This window comes from Euleptes europaea, chromosome 2, assembly GCF_029931775.1.
Source record: "Euleptes europaea isolate rEulEur1 chromosome 2, rEulEur1.hap1, whole genome shotgun sequence".
NCBI lineage: Eukaryota > Metazoa > Chordata > Lepidosauria > Squamata > Sphaerodactylidae > Euleptes > Euleptes europaea.
In genome coordinates this window covers 87,613,377-87,631,104 of record NC_079313.1, presented here as the reverse complement: position 1 = coordinate 87,631,104, position 17,728 = coordinate 87,613,377, and the positions used below count along the sequence as shown (strand labels likewise).

The 17,728-nt window shown below is 43.2% G+C and overlaps 1 protein-coding gene across 2 annotated transcripts; it reads left to right on the top strand.

Moving 5' to 3' along the window:
* Positions 1-305: 305 nt before the first annotated feature.
* MED20 (mediator complex subunit 20) lies at positions 306-15,887 on the top strand. 2 transcript variants are annotated; one of them, XM_056843973.1, is made up of 3 exons: positions 306-455; positions 10,153-10,406; positions 15,666-15,887. In XM_056843973.1, exons 1-3 carry the CDS (start codon positions 311-313, stop codon positions 15,879-15,881), a joined length of 615 nt encoding a protein of 204 aa, XP_056699951.1. In that variant the 5' UTR covers positions 306-310; the 3' UTR covers positions 15,882-15,887. The 2 variants fall into 2 exon arrangements, with proteins under 2 accessions (XP_056699951.1, XP_056699952.1); XM_056843974.1 differs by having other exon boundaries at positions 327-455; positions 10,158-10,406.
* Positions 15,888-17,728: the final 1,841 nt, after the last annotated feature.

The window sequence follows — 17,728 nt, the reverse complement described above, 5'->3', positions numbered from 1 at the left end:
AAAACCCCAGAAGACTTAGTATGTAGAACCACATATATTCACATTCACATTTCCCCTCACCTTTTCTTTGTTACCTCTGCCAGTACTGAAATATAATTTATTTGATCCTTGCAGCAAGGCAATTGCCTCTTTGGCTTATTGTATTCTGTAGAGTACCGTATCAGTGTGCAGGGCAGTGGTATGTTAGGCTTCACAATCATCACTTCGTGCAGAAGGGATTCCATGCATAGTGGCTCTCATTTTGCCTGTGAGTACATGGTTTTTGGACCTTTTTATATTACCGCCCTTTCTCTGTTTTAGTGTTTCTCAGATGCCGGTGGCAGAAGGGAAGAGCATCCAGCAGACCGTGGAAATCCTGACGAGAAAGCTGGAACTACTTGGAGCAGAGAAACAGGGAACTTTTGGTGTAGACTGTGAAACCTACCACACGGCACCCTCCACAATGGGCAACCAAGGTCAGCATTTACTTTTGTAAACAATTTGTGCATTCAGATGTTTAAGGTTTATGTGGTAGTTGATGACGGGCTGGGTTAGGCTCAGCATTAGGTACATTCAGAGAAACAACTTCATATATCACTTTTCCTGGAAAGGAAGTCAAGGATGACAATATTTTAACTATGTTGTTTAGCATGTAACATTTTCCTTCCTCTAGGTAGCTCAGGGTAGCACAGTTCTGCAGTTTTATCCTCAAAATATCCCTGTGAGGTAGGTTGGACTGAAGATCATCCAGGGTCACCCATTATGCTTCATGTCAGATTGTGGATTTGGACTTGGGTCTTCAGAGTCCTACTCTTGACACTGTACCACAGCAGTTCAAATGTTGAATCTGCTTAGTGGGATAGGGCTAGTATGGAAGGAATGTCTGGAAACAGCCCTCTATAGACATAACTGTGGTTGGTTTGTTTCCCTTCCCTCCAAAGTAATCCCCCCTGAAGCAATATTAACTGTGGCCATGAAAAATATTACTGTACGTGCTAACTGTCCCAAGCCTTTTCTGACCCATTGTGTGATCTTGGATTAGTCTTTCTGTGAAATAAAACTGGGATAATGAGACGTACAAATGAGTTTCTAGCTCCTTAAAGAAACTGCATATTATCCTGATAAAACGCAGCCCTATTTTAAGTTTGTGACCTAGATTACTTTATATGTCTTTTTCTTTCCTTTTCTTGTCTTATGGAAATGGGAAAACAACTAGCCCTGTGCTGCTTAACGGTGCAATCCTTTACAGAATTACTTCAGTCTACTCTGGAGTATCTCCTGCACAGTTTTGAGCTGTTCGAGATCTTTTCGCATCCCAATCTAGCAGGATCCCTTCAATCATGTGGTGCTTCTGAGTCGTGGGTGTTGTCTGTGGAAGCATATTCCTTATAAGAGAATATAGTATCCCTTGTTCCAGCCAGGCCTTTGGTGTGGCACAAACTGGCTTATATTTAATATGAAAACGTATTGAAAGGTTTTTTTATTCAACTCACAGCCCACTGACCCATGGTGTAGAGTGGTAACCTGCAGTACTTCAGTCCAAGCTCTGCTCACGACCTGAGTTCAATCCTGACAGAAGTTGGTTTCAGGTAGCCGGCTCAAGGTTGACTCAGCCTTCCATCCTTCCGAGGTCGGTAAAATGAGTACCCAGCTTGCTGGGGGTAAAGGGAAGATGACTGGGGAAGGCACTGGCAAACCACCCTGTAAACAAAGTCTGGCTCGTAAATGCCGTGATGTGACGTCGCCCCAATGGGTAGGAGCAAAACTCAGTGGTGAACCTGTCTTCCCCAATACCTAAGTTCAGTGCTACCTACATGCATGGCTAAAATCCCATAAGTGTAAAAATACTATGTTTTGGCCAATGGAACTTTTGTATTCATTACTAACGTCCATTGGCAGCATAGTTCTTTATCTTGGCAGAGCTGAGGTTTTATAAGTGAAGCTGTAATCATAGTTGCGTAGATGTAAGCTAACATTACTGTTTTGCCAGATTTCCTGAAAGAATTTGGAAATGTTTAGTATATTTCCCCATCTTCCTGGAAATGGCTCAGAGAACTTGCAATTTTACATTGTCACGCTGTATTTTTTACAGTTGTCTCCTGTGTGATTCATCCTTTCCTCTAGAGGTCAGCAGTGAGCTCGTGCATTCATTCTGTTGCCTGGGGTCCTTCAATCTGGCTGGTTTCACGGTTGCTCATACAAAGATGCGCTAATATATTCAATTGCAGTTCAGAATACCGCTCGGATCTTCAACCTGCTCTTGGCTTTTTCACTGTGCATATTACAGCTGTAAAGAAAACCAGAAACCATTAAGGCTGTATCCAAAGCACTTACTTGGAAATAAGCCTCATTGAATTCAGCAAGATTTATTTCTGAGTAAACAAACATAGGATCAGACTGCACATATAATTGTTCATTCAGTCTGGAGGGAAATCCTCTTTGCAAAAATATTTTAAGAGACATTTCTCGTCCAAAGACTTGTGTAAATAATTTATAAAGACACATCTTTCTTTTGTATCCACAATTACTGTTGCCCAGAGAGCTGTTGAATTTAGCCAGTACATTAGTGTGCAATTACAATGGATTTTGTTCATTTATAGCCATTAACCTTGTAAGATAAAGACTAGGGAAAGGATGAAGCTTATTTCACTTCTCCTTGGCAATGCAATATGACCATCATGACTAGAAGGGATAAGGGGGATTCATGAGGACTTGGAAAGGGCATCTCATTTCCCCCCTACATTGTTTCCTGTTTCTTTCCTCCTTGCAGCCCCCATAGCCTCTCCTTTTTCCCTGTTTCCGTCTCTCCCTCTCCCCCCCCACCCAACTTAACCAATCTTTATCTCATCCCCCAATCTTCAGTTTTCCCTCCTTCTGTCCCTCTGGAGGTGTCTCCCCATTTTTTCTCTGCCACCCACCTAACTACCTTTTACTGTTCTCCTCCATTCAGCTGTTTCTTCTCCCCACATTCCTTGCTTCCACCTTTTACCTTTTTCAGTCTCTGTCTCTGCCTTTGAGTAACAGAAACCAAAACTTGAAAGGCTCGGCAATATTGTTCAGGATGCAGCCCCCCCCCCCGATGACCACATAGTTCTCAGTAGGCATTTATCTCTTATGTTGCTGCTTATTATTGGGGGGGGGGGTTTAACCTCAAATGTATTTTTCCTAGATTTCAGATTTTTCTGCAGACCTGGGCCTTCCCTTGGGTATGTGGAAAAAATATCCATGTCTGTCCCTTTCCTATTGTGTGGATTTATTGATCCATGTTCTAGGGCCTGGTTCAGAAGTAGTCATGTCAGGTCTTCACTTGAAGACTTTGCTTGTAGGTTTGAAAGGGGTGCAGATTGTCATTATCACTGCAGCCCAGGCCTGAGCCAAGCAGGCCCTGTGGCTCTCACATGAACACACATGAATCAGACCCTTGGTCCATCAAAGTCAGTATTGTCTACTTAGACAGGCAGTGGCTCTCCAGGGTCTCAGGCAGAGGTCTTTCACATCACCTACTTGCCTAGTCCCTTTAACTGGAAATGCTGGGGATTGAACTTGGGACCTTCTACATGCCAAGTACAGTAGATGTTCTACCACTAAGCCACAGCCCCTCCCAGAGCTGCAGGGGCCACTTGGCTCAGATTGCTCCTGATCACAAGTAGCCCACCAGGGACTTTCCCAGTAAATTAAGGTCTGACCCATCTCTCTTTTGAAAGCTGAAAAAAACTGAAATATAGTTATTGTGCCTCAGGTTCTTCTGTTTCCTCTCTCTGCTGGTGTCATTTGGGCTCAATTTTTGCTTGGTGAGAGCTGGAAGAATATGGTGACAAGAGAAGAAAACAGCTGTGGGCTCTACAGTTATCTCTAGGATCATTTAAAGATCTAGGCATTGTATTTGAGCAAGGGCTTGGATTCTAAAGCATGTTATATTTGCAAGGTATCCTAATACAGTGCCATAAACCTTTTAGCAAGTACACATGTGGAGCAAGTATTGAGGAGGTGGAAAGTGGGAAAGATGTGCAACTGTCAACACTCACAGAATCAAATCCAAAATTTCTAACATAAGGAAAAATGAAAAAGAGCCAAGAGAAAGCAAAGAAAAACAATGAGCAGTGGAAAGCCACCAAATGAAGGCAGTAACTTCGCCTCTTTGAAGAGAGAAGTCAGAGGCAGCACATCAGATGAACTGGCTGGTTTTTAAATAGTGGCCATGTTTCTCTATGTAATGGTCAGTTCCAAAGAGCTTTCTGTAGGTCTATTCAGGTACCTTCAAGTGCAATGGCTGGCTGTTTAAACAATCAAGGAAGGCCCCTGCCCTCTTGGCTCCTGTACAATAGCTGTTTTCAGACTTTCTAACCTCAGGGATCCCTTTCCTCATCAAGTTGTCTGCTGAGAAGCCCTTGCACAGGATTCTGGGTATGTTCTTCTTCATAAAGAGAGTTGGCTAGCATGACCAAACATGTTGTTTCCCTTTATTGAGAGACCATCTTAGAGCACACTCAGTGCTCCCTTTGGATTTGTATGTTGCAGGGGAAAGAAAATAGAGGTGGCCAAGTTGTCTTTCAGAGAAATTCATCTTGCTTCCTTAGAAAATCTCTGTGCTAGTTGATGGTGAAGCTGAATATTGCTGAAGGTGGGAAATGGCCTTAGCTTAATGGAAGAACACATGATTTATACATAGAAGGCTCCAGGATCAATTCTAGGTATAGGGATCTTGGGTAAAGGGCTGAGCTGAGATACAAGCAAAGGACTCTGATTAAACCCCCCATGTGAACAACAGCGGTGGCTCTCCCATTATGCATTTCTTCTGCTCGATCCTCTATGCCTGTAATATTTAAAATAAGGCAAGAAACTTGTGCCTTGGGAGAACATGTGTTGCTGATTTCCCCCCCTAGAGTGGTGAGAATTCGAAAGGTCTTTGCTTATGCCTTGGCTGTGCTGTGTGATATTGCTTGTACTACACCCATTGCTCAATTCAAAATACATTAAAATTAATTACTGATCTGGGTTTTGCGTTATGTGCTGTGAAGTCCTTTAAGTGACTCTGGAATGCAGGAATATTGCTGCAGGATGAAATTATGGGTCTCTGTCTCCTGGGTAGACACCAGGTTAGATCACCTGAAAATTAGCTCAGCAAAAACTTTCAAGACAATCAACAGCGCAATCCTAAGCAGAATTACACCCTTCTAAGTCCACTGCAGACTCAGAATGGTGTAACTCTTCTTAGGATTGCACTGTAACACAAGTTATACGGGTGAGTTTGGTCTTTAACTTCATTTCACATGGCCCTGCCCTCGCGTGAACTATAGTAGGGCTAAATATAGGTTTCACCCAGACATAACATAAAATAAACCTTGGTTTATTTTAACTGTGGTTAGTTTGTGAAACCAAGATTCCTGCTGCAAATGATCATTCAAATGCAGTCTTGTCTCAACAAATACTGGTTTAATTGCCTTTGCTCTGACCACTTGTCTCTGTAGCGTGGGAGTATATGGAGTTGTTTGCAGGGAACAAGCCAGAATTAAGGTAGGGTATCTGTATTTGCCGGCATGGTATAGTGGTTATGAGTGGCGGACTCTAATCTGGAGAACTGGGTTCGATTCCAAACTCCTCCACATGAAGCCAGCTGGGTGGCCTTGGGCCAGTCCCAGTTCTCTCAGAACTCTCTCAGCCCACACAGAGGCAGGCAATGGCAAACAACCTCTGAACGTCTCTTGCCTTGAAAACCCTCGGGGGTTACCATAAGTCCTCTGTGACTTGATGCCACACAAACACATCTGTATTTGCACACTGCATGAAACTATGGTTAAAGCTAACTAACCAGAGTTAGTGGAGTCACCGCATTCAGACAGTCACTCTGACCAGTGTTAATTGAATTCATCCTTGGTTTTATTCTGAGCTGAGTCACACCCGTTCTGTGCACAGTTATCAGTAGAACCAAATCTTGAGACACAAGTTTCTTCCCTTTCTGAGTCTCATTGTAAAACTCTTCCGCTCTTTAAACCAGAAAATACCATTTCTGGTGCATGTATTAGTGCAGAGGCCTAATAATTCAAACTCAGTGGGAAGTAAATTGGCCTTACCCGATCTTTCCAACTGCCTCTGTCTCCTAGTGTGGGCATTTTATTAGCCAAAAATTGTTTAGTACTGAACACATTTTTCTTGCAAAACATGAAAAGTATGCCTTGTACCAGGGGTGTTTGAACTCAATTGTTACGAGGGCCAGATATGACATAAATGTGACTTAGTCAGGCCGGGCTATGCCTCGCCAGCCCAGATCAGGAACAGAGAGGGGGGCTGCCTCAGCTGGCTCACAGGCCAGATAAGAGCTCTCAAGGGGCAAGATCCGACCCTCAGGCCTTATGTTTGACACTCCTGCCTATACTAATGAAGAGGCTATAGAACACCCTCTCCCCTGCAATTTTGGTGATAGTCCTGTAATAGTAGGTTCTTTGATTTTACTCTTAACATTCCTACCTGCTCTTCCTCCTATCCGTATTGTTTTTAATAGCAAGGAAACTGGAGGTGGGTAATGCAGGGACCTGGGGGACAGTCAAATGAAGAACTGGAGCCTGAGTGAAGACACAGCGCTCAGAGGGGCTGCCCCTCTTTTCTTGATCTGCTCTTATAATTTAAGCACTGAGAGTAGTTGATGTATTGATGGGGTGGGTGCTGAGAAATAGAAATATCTTGACCTTTCACTGTAGCTGGTGGCCTTGATGAAGAAAAAAATTAGTCACGCTTAAATTCCATTGAACTTAATGGGAATTACATCAGCCATCTCGTTAGATCTTTTGATGCAACAATCTCTGATGCTGCTTATCTACTTATGCAACACTACTGTGAGACAAACAGCTCAGCCTTATCATTAAGGATTTGTTCACCTGCACTCCTTCTGTATCCCTTATTCAAGCCGAACGGACTAATCTCTTGCACAAGAATAAGCCAGCACAAATCAGACATTTAAAAAACCTATCAGATGCCTGTGAGGGGTCATTTCAGTTTCACTCACCAGTCTGTAACAGTTTATGAAGCAATGGTTAACATTTAGTCAGCTCCTGGCCCACTCCACCCTCGAGTATGCAATATTATCATCAAATGTCCCTGGTTTTAGGGCATAAAACCAGCACTCCAGACAAGGTAACTCATCATCTATCTAATTCCTGACTTGGCCCAGCATGAGGATCAAAAACTCCACACAAGGGATCGCTTGAGAATTGGGTAGATGTTGGGTAAAACTGAAAGGGGGGATGGTGCTCCCCCAGACATTGCTGACCAGCTGATCAGGGAGGCTTGGAGATGAAAGCATGTGGGAGGGAAGCATAGAGAGGCTGTGCTAGAGGGGAAAGAAGCAAAAGTGGAAGTTGGGAGGGGACTGAAAAAGATATCTGGGTGGGTAGAAGGGGGATGGGGGGCAAGTGAAACCAGAAGAAATGGGTAGGGAGGAGAAGGCTTGAGGAGGGGAGGAGGAGCTTGCCTCGTATGAGTCCTCAAGGGTCATAAATATATCCATACAAGTAGGAACCCACAAGGACTTGTAGGTGGCGTATCATTCCCCTCCCCCCATTTCCTCTTTTCCTTCCCTGAAAGCCCCCATAGCCGCCTCCCTTTTTCTGCTTCCCTCTCTCCTTCCCACTCAACAACCAACCTATTTTTATCGACTCTTGTCTTCAGCTTTCCCTTTCCCCCCCCACCCCTAGCAGCCTCTGCCTGGGAAAACTATGGCCCATTTGTATAGTGCCAGCCAAAGGGCCAGGCCCACTTGCATGTAAGGGAACCCACAAGGACTTGTGGGGACTCACCTTACTTTCCCCTATATCCCGCTCCCCACGCTATTTCCTCCTTCTCAGCCATTCATTAACCTAACTTTTCTCTGCCTACCATCTTCAAGTTTTTTTAAATTTATTTCATTTACAGCCCATTCCTGAAGGTGGGGAGCAAAGTGCCTTAGGAGCCAATGTTATGGTTGCATCTATGCTGGTGCAGGGGCAAAAATGCTGGCGTTCGGGAGCCACTGTCTGCCACCACCAGCGCAGCCATGCCAGCAGGGCTTTCCCAGAAAGGAAAGCCTGCGCTGGCGGGCCATAAAATGGATTCCTGCAGTGACGGCCGCTGCCAGTTCAACAAGTACTTTGTCTGCGTATGCGCAGACAGTGCTATTTTTTTAAATTAGAGGAATTAAAAAACCCAATGTATTTTTTAAACTTTTCAGAGTTTTCTGCAAACCTGAAGGATATCTCAAGCTTGCAGAAAAAACTGTTTAGCATTATTGTGGTCCCGATCTGTGGTTATAGGTATCTGCAGGTGCGTGGAGGTCACACATCGCTATTACATTTAGAGATGATGATACATTGATCTCAGACATGAGTCAAATGGTCTGGTGGCCGTCAGCCAACTCTTTACTGTTATGTTTGATTCCTGTTTGCTGTATGCCAGTTCTTTAGGGGCCTGTGGGAAAAATCTAGAATCTGGGATTTTCTTCTCAGTACAGTACCACCTATTCTCATATGAACCTACCTGTCCACAATGGTTATGTTCAGCCCTGCTTCAGGTGCCTCAGATGGGTGGCAACTTCAGAAAGAGCGGTCTCTGTTGTGGTACTGAAATTATGGAATTCCCTTCCCAGGGAGATTTATTTGTCTCCTTTATCCCTGTCTTCTGCCAACAGGTGAAGCCTTTTCTGTTTTGTCTGACAACCCTGCTTCCTGTTTGAATGCACGAGTCCTTGTATTTGTGTTTTGGTTAATTTGGCATCTGGAAAATTGTGGCTTATTGTGATTAATTAACAGTGCAATCATAAGAATTACACCTGGCTAAGACCACTGGAGTCAATGGGCATGTGTGTGATTTTGCCATCAAGTCACAGGCGACCCCATAGGGCTTTCAAGGCAGACATTCAGAGGTGGTTTGCCATTGCCTGCCTCCGAGTGGGTTGAGAGTTCTGTGAGAACTGTGACTGGCCCAAGGTCACCCAGCAGGCTTCGTGAGGAGGAGCGGGGAATCGAAATGGGCGTAGAAGGGTATAATTTTGTTTAGAAATGCACTGTAAATGAAAAACTGGTAAATGGTTCCAGTGGACAACCTGGAAATGTGTTAGCGCTGTCTGGCTTCTAGAATTGGAATATGGGATGTGACAGTCCCTTATAGAGGGGGCCCGTTTTTCTCTTATGGCCATTGCTCACCATCTCTACTGCCTGGAATTGTACAATCTGTGCTGTTTCTCACCTGCATTTTCCTCATCTGCCTTCATATCCCTTTAAAACAGACAATAAATCCTGGAAACATAATAACAAGTCATCTCAAACAGCATTATTTATTCCAAAATCCAGAATCTAGTTTTCCTAACAGCCATGGACTCTGGATGCACAAATAATGGATTGATTTGTTTTTTGAACTCTGTTGGCTGCAGAATTTAGTGACTTTGTCTTGCTTTGTACTCTGCCCTTGTTGCTATAAGCTTGTGGATGGCATAACGATTTCTGATTCCCAACCACACTGAGCCACCCCTTACTCACATGGAAAGCTGGGAAGTTGCAGCGGCTTCTTACACAGACAGCATGTGCTACTTAGCTGAGAGTTGTTTGTCTTTTGTGTTGGGGGTTGAGAGCACCATAGGAAGGGTTAAATATTTCAGAGGAGTGGTGGGAGAGATTAAAAGCCCCCTTCTGTCATCTTTTTATAATAATATCTTCTCCATCTCCTCCATGCCTGATTCCTACCCTTTCATGGGTAAGCTGTGTAATGTTTTACAGTTCCAACTTAGTATAGGCTAGCACTATTGTATCTGATAGCGCATTTCAATGATGTCTAAGCATAGAATGACTCTGCCAGCATTTGAACTTGGTTTCTTTATTCCTCTTGAGAAAAGGTTGTGCAGTAAACTTATGAGAATTGGTTAAATCAATTCACAGCTATTTAAAGGATGTACTGTAGAACAGATAAATGTTAAGATACCTTGGGATAGTGGGTCTAATGAAAATAATGTTCATTATGTTTTACTTACATCAAAAAGCTACTCAGCAAACACTGCAATGTCAAAAATTAATGTATAATGTAGAGATGCTGTAATAGAATCAATGGTTTGGAAAACAGGACAAAGGGAGATGTAACAGATGTTTCATTTTAAAGCATATAAGGGGAAAGAATATCCTTCTCGCAGCGAAAATAATGCTGCTCTTGTTTCAGGGCAGGCTGCCAAGCTGATGTACGTGATGCACAATTCCGAATATCCCCTCAGCTGTTTCGCTCTCTTTGAAAATGGCCCCTGCCTCATAGCAGATGCCAACTTCGACGTCCTTATGGTGAAACTGAAAGGCTTCTTTCAAAATGCTAAAGGGAACAAGATAGAAAGCCGGGGTACCCGGTACCAGTACTGTGATTTCTTGGTGAAGATTGGCACTGTTACCATGGGTCCCAGTGCCCGTGGAATATCTGTGGAGGTAAGGATGTCCCTCAAATGTGAAAAAAAGGCAAAGATACTACTGGCTTGAACTTGAAATAATGTATTATAGACTCTGAGTACAGGCCCAGCAAATAGTTAACTGAATCAAGGAACTGGGTATTTATATACACTTTTCTCCAAAGGCAGGCAACAAATAGTATCAAAAATAATCATCTATTAAAATCATTAAAACACATCATTGTATAGATTGAAGGATGAAGGAGCTGGGTATGTTTAGCCTGAAGAGGAGAAGACTGAGAGGGGATATGATCACCATCTTCAAGTACTTGAAGGGCTGTCATATAGAGGAGGGTGCCAAGTTGTTTTCTGTTGCCCCAGAGGGTCAGACCAGAACCAACGGGTTGAAATTAAATCAAAAGAGTTTCCGTCTAGACATTAGGAAGAACTTTCTAACAGAGCAGTTCCTCAGTGGAACAGGCTTCCTCAGGAGGTGGTGAGCTCTGCTTCCCTGGAGGTTTTTAAGACGAGGTTAGATGGCCATCTGTCAGCAATGCTGATTCTGTGACCTTAGGCAGATGATGAGAGGGAGGGCATCTTGGCCATCTTCTGGTCACGGGGGGTGGGGGTAGTTGTGAGTTTCCTGCATTGTGCAGGGAATTGGACTAGATGACCCTGGTGGTCCCTTCCAACTCTATGATTCTATGAGATAAGCTGGATCCCACGCCTTCAAGCTGCATCACCCCTTCAGGGAGGCCATCCCATAGCATTGGGTTGAGCAGCAGAAAAGGCCCAAGACTAGGCTGTAACATACAGCGGTACGCTTCTAGAGAATGCTAAGGTACTCTGATGTGATGAGTGTAATTGCACTCAGGAGATGGTCCCTCAAGTATGTGGGTCTCTACATAGGTGTGCATTGTGGGTCTCTTGCTAGGTGTGCATTGTGGTGAGGGATTGCGGTAAAGACCCAACAGAACTTGGTTTTCCCTCTTCCCCCCTCAGTGTGCACAGGTGAGTGGGTGTACAAGCACTGTAGCAGAACAGTCCAGGGAATGGAAGAAACCCTCCCCCCCCCATTCTTGCCTTTCACTCTGTGAAGAAGGAAGGCAATATCAGATATAGTATATCTTGACTAAGAAGAAGAGGGGGAAGTCTAGATGTGGATATTGGGAGGTGAGCACAAGGGCCTTTGATTCTTCACAGTACTCTAGATAAAGATGAACGACAGAATCTGATTCCCCAAAAGAACCAAAATGGTGTAATCCCAATGCCAATTAAGTAAAACAATATGCCTTTTTATTCATTTTCATCATGTGGAATTTGTTTTTTTTAGTTGCAGAATTTAAGAAGATTTCGAAGGGGCTGGTTTATACTCCCCAGCCAGAGCCTTTTTCATACACCTGATTAGCACAGTCTTTCAAGAATTGTGACAAGGATTCAGGAAGATATAATGTCATAATGAAACTGATCACAAACATGCAAAATGATAAGCATAATATGAGTGTATGATGGATAAAATATACAAAAGGTTCCAGTGGAACAGCAAGGAGTGATGTTTCCTGATTCCCCCTCCTCACTGCCAGCCCCCTGTGCTTTACAGTATATTGTCTACCAGGTTCCTGCAATTCCCAGCAGCAGCTTTTCAAAGGGCTCGGGACTGCTAGGAGAATGCGGGAGGTGTCTCTCAGTATCTACTACACCTTATGAGACCATTCCTGCTTCAATGGGATGGTGTGTGTTTTCTAGTGCCTGGCATATATCAGCCTTGCAACAGCTACAAGATTTAAAGCCGATACTACTCTTTCTGCATAATTAAGTAGGTAGTATTTCACACATTTTCTTTGAACCTGTCATGTGGGAGGAACACGCACCTGCACTCTCCCATGTGTACTTTTGCCCAGGGAGTGTTTGAACCAGTCTAAGCACCAAGACTCACATGAAGCTGCCATATATTACGTCAGACCCTTGGTTTGTCACAGTCAGAACTGTCTTCCCTAACTAGCAACAGCTCTCCAGGGTCTGCGGAAAAGGTTTTTCCACGTCCTCCACAGTGTGATCCTTTTAATTGGAGATACCTGTGGGACCCTCTGTGTGCAAAGTAGATGCCCTGCCCCCGAGCCATGGCTGCTGCCCATGATTACCAAATGGTCACCTCATTTTACAGGGCCTCCCTTGTATGAAACAACATAACTTGTACTTTGGGGCTATACTTGTAGTTTGCCCTTCCTCCCAAGAGCTCAGGTCATACATGTTTACTCCCTTTTTATCTTCACAACAACCATGAGGTAATTTAGACTGAGATATGGTGACTGGCACAGAGCTTTCTCCGTGTGTTTCATGGCGGAGCGAGAATTTGAAATCGGATCTTACTGAGTTCTGTCCACTACCCCCACACCACACTCCTGCAACATTACTGTTGACAGATGTCATACACCCTCTTTTTGTAGGGGGAAATCAGGCACAGATAGCTAGCTCCTTCCCTGGAAAATACATCAGTTTCTTTAAGAGTTCTGAACCAGTGAAACATTATACAGGAATGATATGGTTTGACCTGTTCTTATACTGTACAATTTTCCTCCTGCCTGCTGTGTGGGGGGTGGGCTTGGAGACCTGTGTGTTACGGTAGGTAGGGAAGGTGTGTAGGATAATGTCCATTGTTGTACAGTGGCAGATGAGACCTTTTCTGCATAATCTGTCCTGGAGCTGTTAAAAGAAACTGTGAATAGAGGATCTGGGCCCAGAGATCTGTGCTTGAGTTCTTGAATTTGTTATCCAGAAACTTCAAAAGAAATTATTACGTTGTACTTGTGCTCCATACACATGCTACACAAGCTGTCTTTGACATCATGATCTTTATTTAGGTGCAAAGTAATGGTTTTGGGTACATCCTAAGACAGGCTGCCTACAGGTAAATGAATGCACTGAACTTAAAGGTAACTGATTCCATTATAATTAACTTACTAGCTAGCAGCGACAGCACATCAGGTTTAGCTGTAGGTGTCATGGATCATGAGTTTTCAGGATGGATCTGAAGGAGATTTCTACAGAGATGAACAAAGTATATGCCTTGTGCAGAAGGCAAGTGGATACTGAATGGCTCACCAGCATTCTTGGTGGAATTGAGACAGGCATTCAATACCTTGAGACCACTATGATCACCCAAGGGAGCAACCTTAAGCAGGTGTATTTGGAAGTAAGTCCCCCTTATTTAATGGACTCAATCCCATTAAAGGGGATTGAGGAAAGCCAAAGGGGAGGGCCGAAGCGCCTTAGGAACCAGCATAACCCTGTGCCGGCACAAGTGCCCCTTTAACCCGGGATGAGGGGCATTTATGCCATTATGGGGGCAAACACGCTGGTGTCGGGAGCTGCCCCAGCTGCCATGCTGGCAGGGAATTCCCAGAAGGGAGGGGAGGCGTTCTTGGGGGCGGAGCTGCCTTTAGGCAGCTTCCTAACCCCTTTTGCCCCTTCTTGCAGTGGTGTGGCTACACCACCTTTTTTGGTGGTGTAGCCCTGTTTATTTCAATGGGAAATTTTCCTCTCTTTTAAAAAAACACAGTTGTAATTTCTTTTTGGCAGCTGGGAAGCCTCTGAGGTGGCAGCACGGCTGCACCCCTCCTGGTCACTGAGGATCTACCCCCCTTCAGGAATGGGCTGGCCCATCAAGAAGGGCCTCCAAGCTGGCAAAAAGTAGCTTGTTGGAGCTAAGATGTGAACCAATATTTTTTTAAATCAACCCAAGTATTAAGTCTCTTCCAGAATTCATTTACCATTATCATTGAACGCAAATGTACATTCCAGCCTGTCTTGCCTGTAACACCTATATTTGCATCATGGGCTTTAGTTGCTTATATATAGCAGTGAAAATTAAATGCAATATTTGGCCTTGATAAATTTTGTTGTTGAAAAGAATTCATTTGTTATAATGAGGTTTCTGTTCTAATTCATCCTTGGCTTGATGATCCAAGTCAGTCAAGCCTTTTTTATTTCAATAAATGTTTAAAGTACTTCCCTGAGGTCTAATCCTGCTTGCAGATGAAACTTCACAGTGAACAAGATATGCTACTTTTGGCTTGAAATCTTGATAACTCATCAAAATGCACTTGAGAGGATGTAATTATCAAGCCCATTTGTGAATTGTTTGTGCCAAGTTCTGGGCATGGTCTTGATTTTTAAACAGCACTAATCTATAGCCTATGGAAAATTGAACAGAAAGAGGTTACCAAATTGTGAGCATACACGCATGGCGCAAAAACTACAGCTGCCCCCCCAACTTGCAATGTTAATTTTAAGGCTTTGCTAGTTCAAGTATGTCAACTAAAACAAATGATGTGGCCAGTGGTTCTCTAAGAGTTGCAACGACTTCAAATGGCATTTCTGCCCAAGTCTGTTTTATTTTGTATTGTTCAAGGCAAGGCACCAGTTCTGCTCAGTGTCTTCTTGCTGTGTCAGTCAATAATATGAGCATTGCATACCTTAGAAGACTTCTTTCTTCCCTGAAGATAATTTCAGAAGGTAGCCATGTTGGTCTTCAGTAGATGAGCTGGATTCTAATCCACTAGCACGTTACAGACCAACAAGATTTTCAGGGCATAAGCTTTCAAGAGTCAGTTCTTCCTTAGATACAAGTGGAAGTCAAAATCCCTGAGTCCTTTTAATCTTTTATTCCCTGAGTCCTTATAGTCTTCCCTCCTTGTGTTCCAGAAGTATCCTCAATCAGCTTAGAGACAATGGCTCAATGGTGAAAGCCAACAAAAAGGTGTCTTTACTGGTAGTTCCTTGGTTTTGAAACTATTTCACAGCGCTTGCCTAGATCTGAACCCAGAAGCCCTAAAAAATTGGTTTTTTAAAAATGACTACACATTTAGAGGCTGTGGATAGTATAATTTTAGTGTTATGCTTCCATAAAAACATTTCAAATCTTACTTGCCGTGAGTCAAAGAGGAATGGTTATTCTATAACATCCACACTGGCTGTTTTTGTATAATGTCCCCTGTAAAAGTTCTTCATCCTGCACTGACCCGTGCTTTTGGAATATATTTTAATATTGCAGTGCTGATGAGCTGTAAAAAAATTAATTTGACAGCAGCTCCCTGAATGTTCTTACGGGTTTCTTTATTCCTTTTAGTTGCATCTTTTCCGTTTGTTTCAGTGGCAAGTAATCTTTAGCCCCTCTCCAAAGGAAGGAGTTCTCTACTGCCACTGAACGTTCTACTTTTACAGCCATTGAGATGAGAAAGTTAATTTCCTCCTGTGTGGTTATTGTAGGCTGTTTCACTGCTTCTGTTTCTGTTGCCAGGTGGAATACTGTCCATGCGTGATAGCCAATGACTGCTGGAACCTGTTGATGGAATTCATGCAAAGCTTCATGGGAAGTCACGCTCCTGGAATCCCTTCTGTGTTCAGCAACAAGCATGACAGTATCTACAGTCCAGCTGACACAATGGTTCAGTACATGGAACTCTTCAACAAGATTCGCAAGCAGCAGCAGGTGTCTGTTGCAGGTATCAGATGAGGAAGGCTTCATAATGTCTGTTTCAAGTAAGCAACTGTTTGCTTGATAGCCATGTTGCATCCCAGTACTCCAGGTTACTATTTTCCCTCTACATCAAAGGACAGTCCTGCTTCTTTAGAGGGATAAAACTAATTGTATCTCATCCTGCAAAAAACTGGAAACAAGGACAAACTACTTGGAGAAATGCAGAGGTTCAAATTGTGTGCAGGTGGGAGAGTGGGCTTTGATTATGTTTAATATCCTTGGGGGTAAACATGAGGTTTCTGTCTGAATATGAAAGCCCTTTCCTACTGGTTTTAATAAAAGTTCTATTTTCATATGATACTATGAACTCAGTAGATGGTTTTTCTTGCAGTTTGTGGATGTTCTATTTTTTGGATGTTGCTTAAAATAAACAAATTTAATGTCAGAGTTTAAGTTTTTGGCCTCACATTACCTTCACAGAGTTGATAAATACTAAAATGTTGGGATTTAGAAATGTGATTTCTTTCATCTTCTGAAGTATTCTACTTTCTACCATGTTAGTGGATCTGAATGGTACAGAAAGAGTCTGATCATGTGAAACATGCCCCAAGATGAAACTTCAATCTAATTAAGATATCTACATGTTTTATTATGAGGCATTGGAAGCACATAGGTATAACCATGCAAGATCTCCTGAAATAGTAAGCATTTTGTTGACTGAAGAATCTAGTGTTTCCACCCTTATTCTATGTCTGTTTTTAGACTTCTTTGTTGACTACATTATTGTGAATTGTTTTCTTTTGGTGCTGCAGCTGTGTTAGTTCTTATGAATATCCTCCCTTAAGAATTTCCCAAAATAAAGAGCTACTAGGCTAGGATCGTTTCTGCTACATTCTGGAGCCAGGTAAAAATGTTGTGTTCATACTAACCCTCTAGCCTGTGAACCTGATATTGTGCTGTTTTAAGCAGTGACAACAGTCTTCAACACCACACTCAATAATGCTGTGAATGGAGATGTCACACTCTATACCATGGGAGCAACAGTCCTAGGATGCTCTGCTATTCTGGTACTACTGAAAACTGCTACACAGTACAGAGCTACTATGCAGCAGGGATGTGCATTTGTTTCCAAATAAATTGTAAAGGGCTCATTTACTTCATTTGGATAGGCAAACCAAATGAAAAAGCAAAGAATGCACAAATGCTAGTTCATTGTTTTGCACTGGAGCTTTCTTCCTCCTCTGTTGCCACCAGGTTCCTCCCACCTTTGCTTGCAGTTATGATGTTGTGACTGGAGTTGATGCTGCTGATTGCAGCATGAGGTAGGTAGGGTGCTGGCAGGTTGACCAGTTGATGGTGAGTAAACCCCTCCAGACCTCAAACAACATTTCTAAAGCATCTCTCTTCAGTGCACCCTGGGGAATGTAATCCTTAGAATATCTGTGTGATATAAGCAGGCACCCTGAGGACTACATTGCCTACTGAGAGGCCAGAGGAGATTCTCCCATCCATCAGTTGGAAGGATGGCGCCACCACCTAGCATACTGAGGTAAGGGGCAGGGGCACAGAAAAGAAAGAGAATGCTGAGGAGCAAAAGCAGTATTATTTCCAGTCGGAGCAACAGCAGATTAATGCAATAGGAGAGGAAAATAAAAACAAAGAAGTTACAACTTTTACTGTATGGATAGCTTGGGTAGAAGGCATGATTTCTGAAAACCAGGGACATTAGTCATCCATGACAACTTGTATTGCATTTTAAGGCCCACGTAGGAGCATCTCTGTACTGACAGTGTTGGTTTAGCAATATGTAGTGGGGAAGTGAAAAAATCTGGAAAGAACATGCCACTTTACTGAAGGCTAGAGGATACGATCAATGGCCTAAA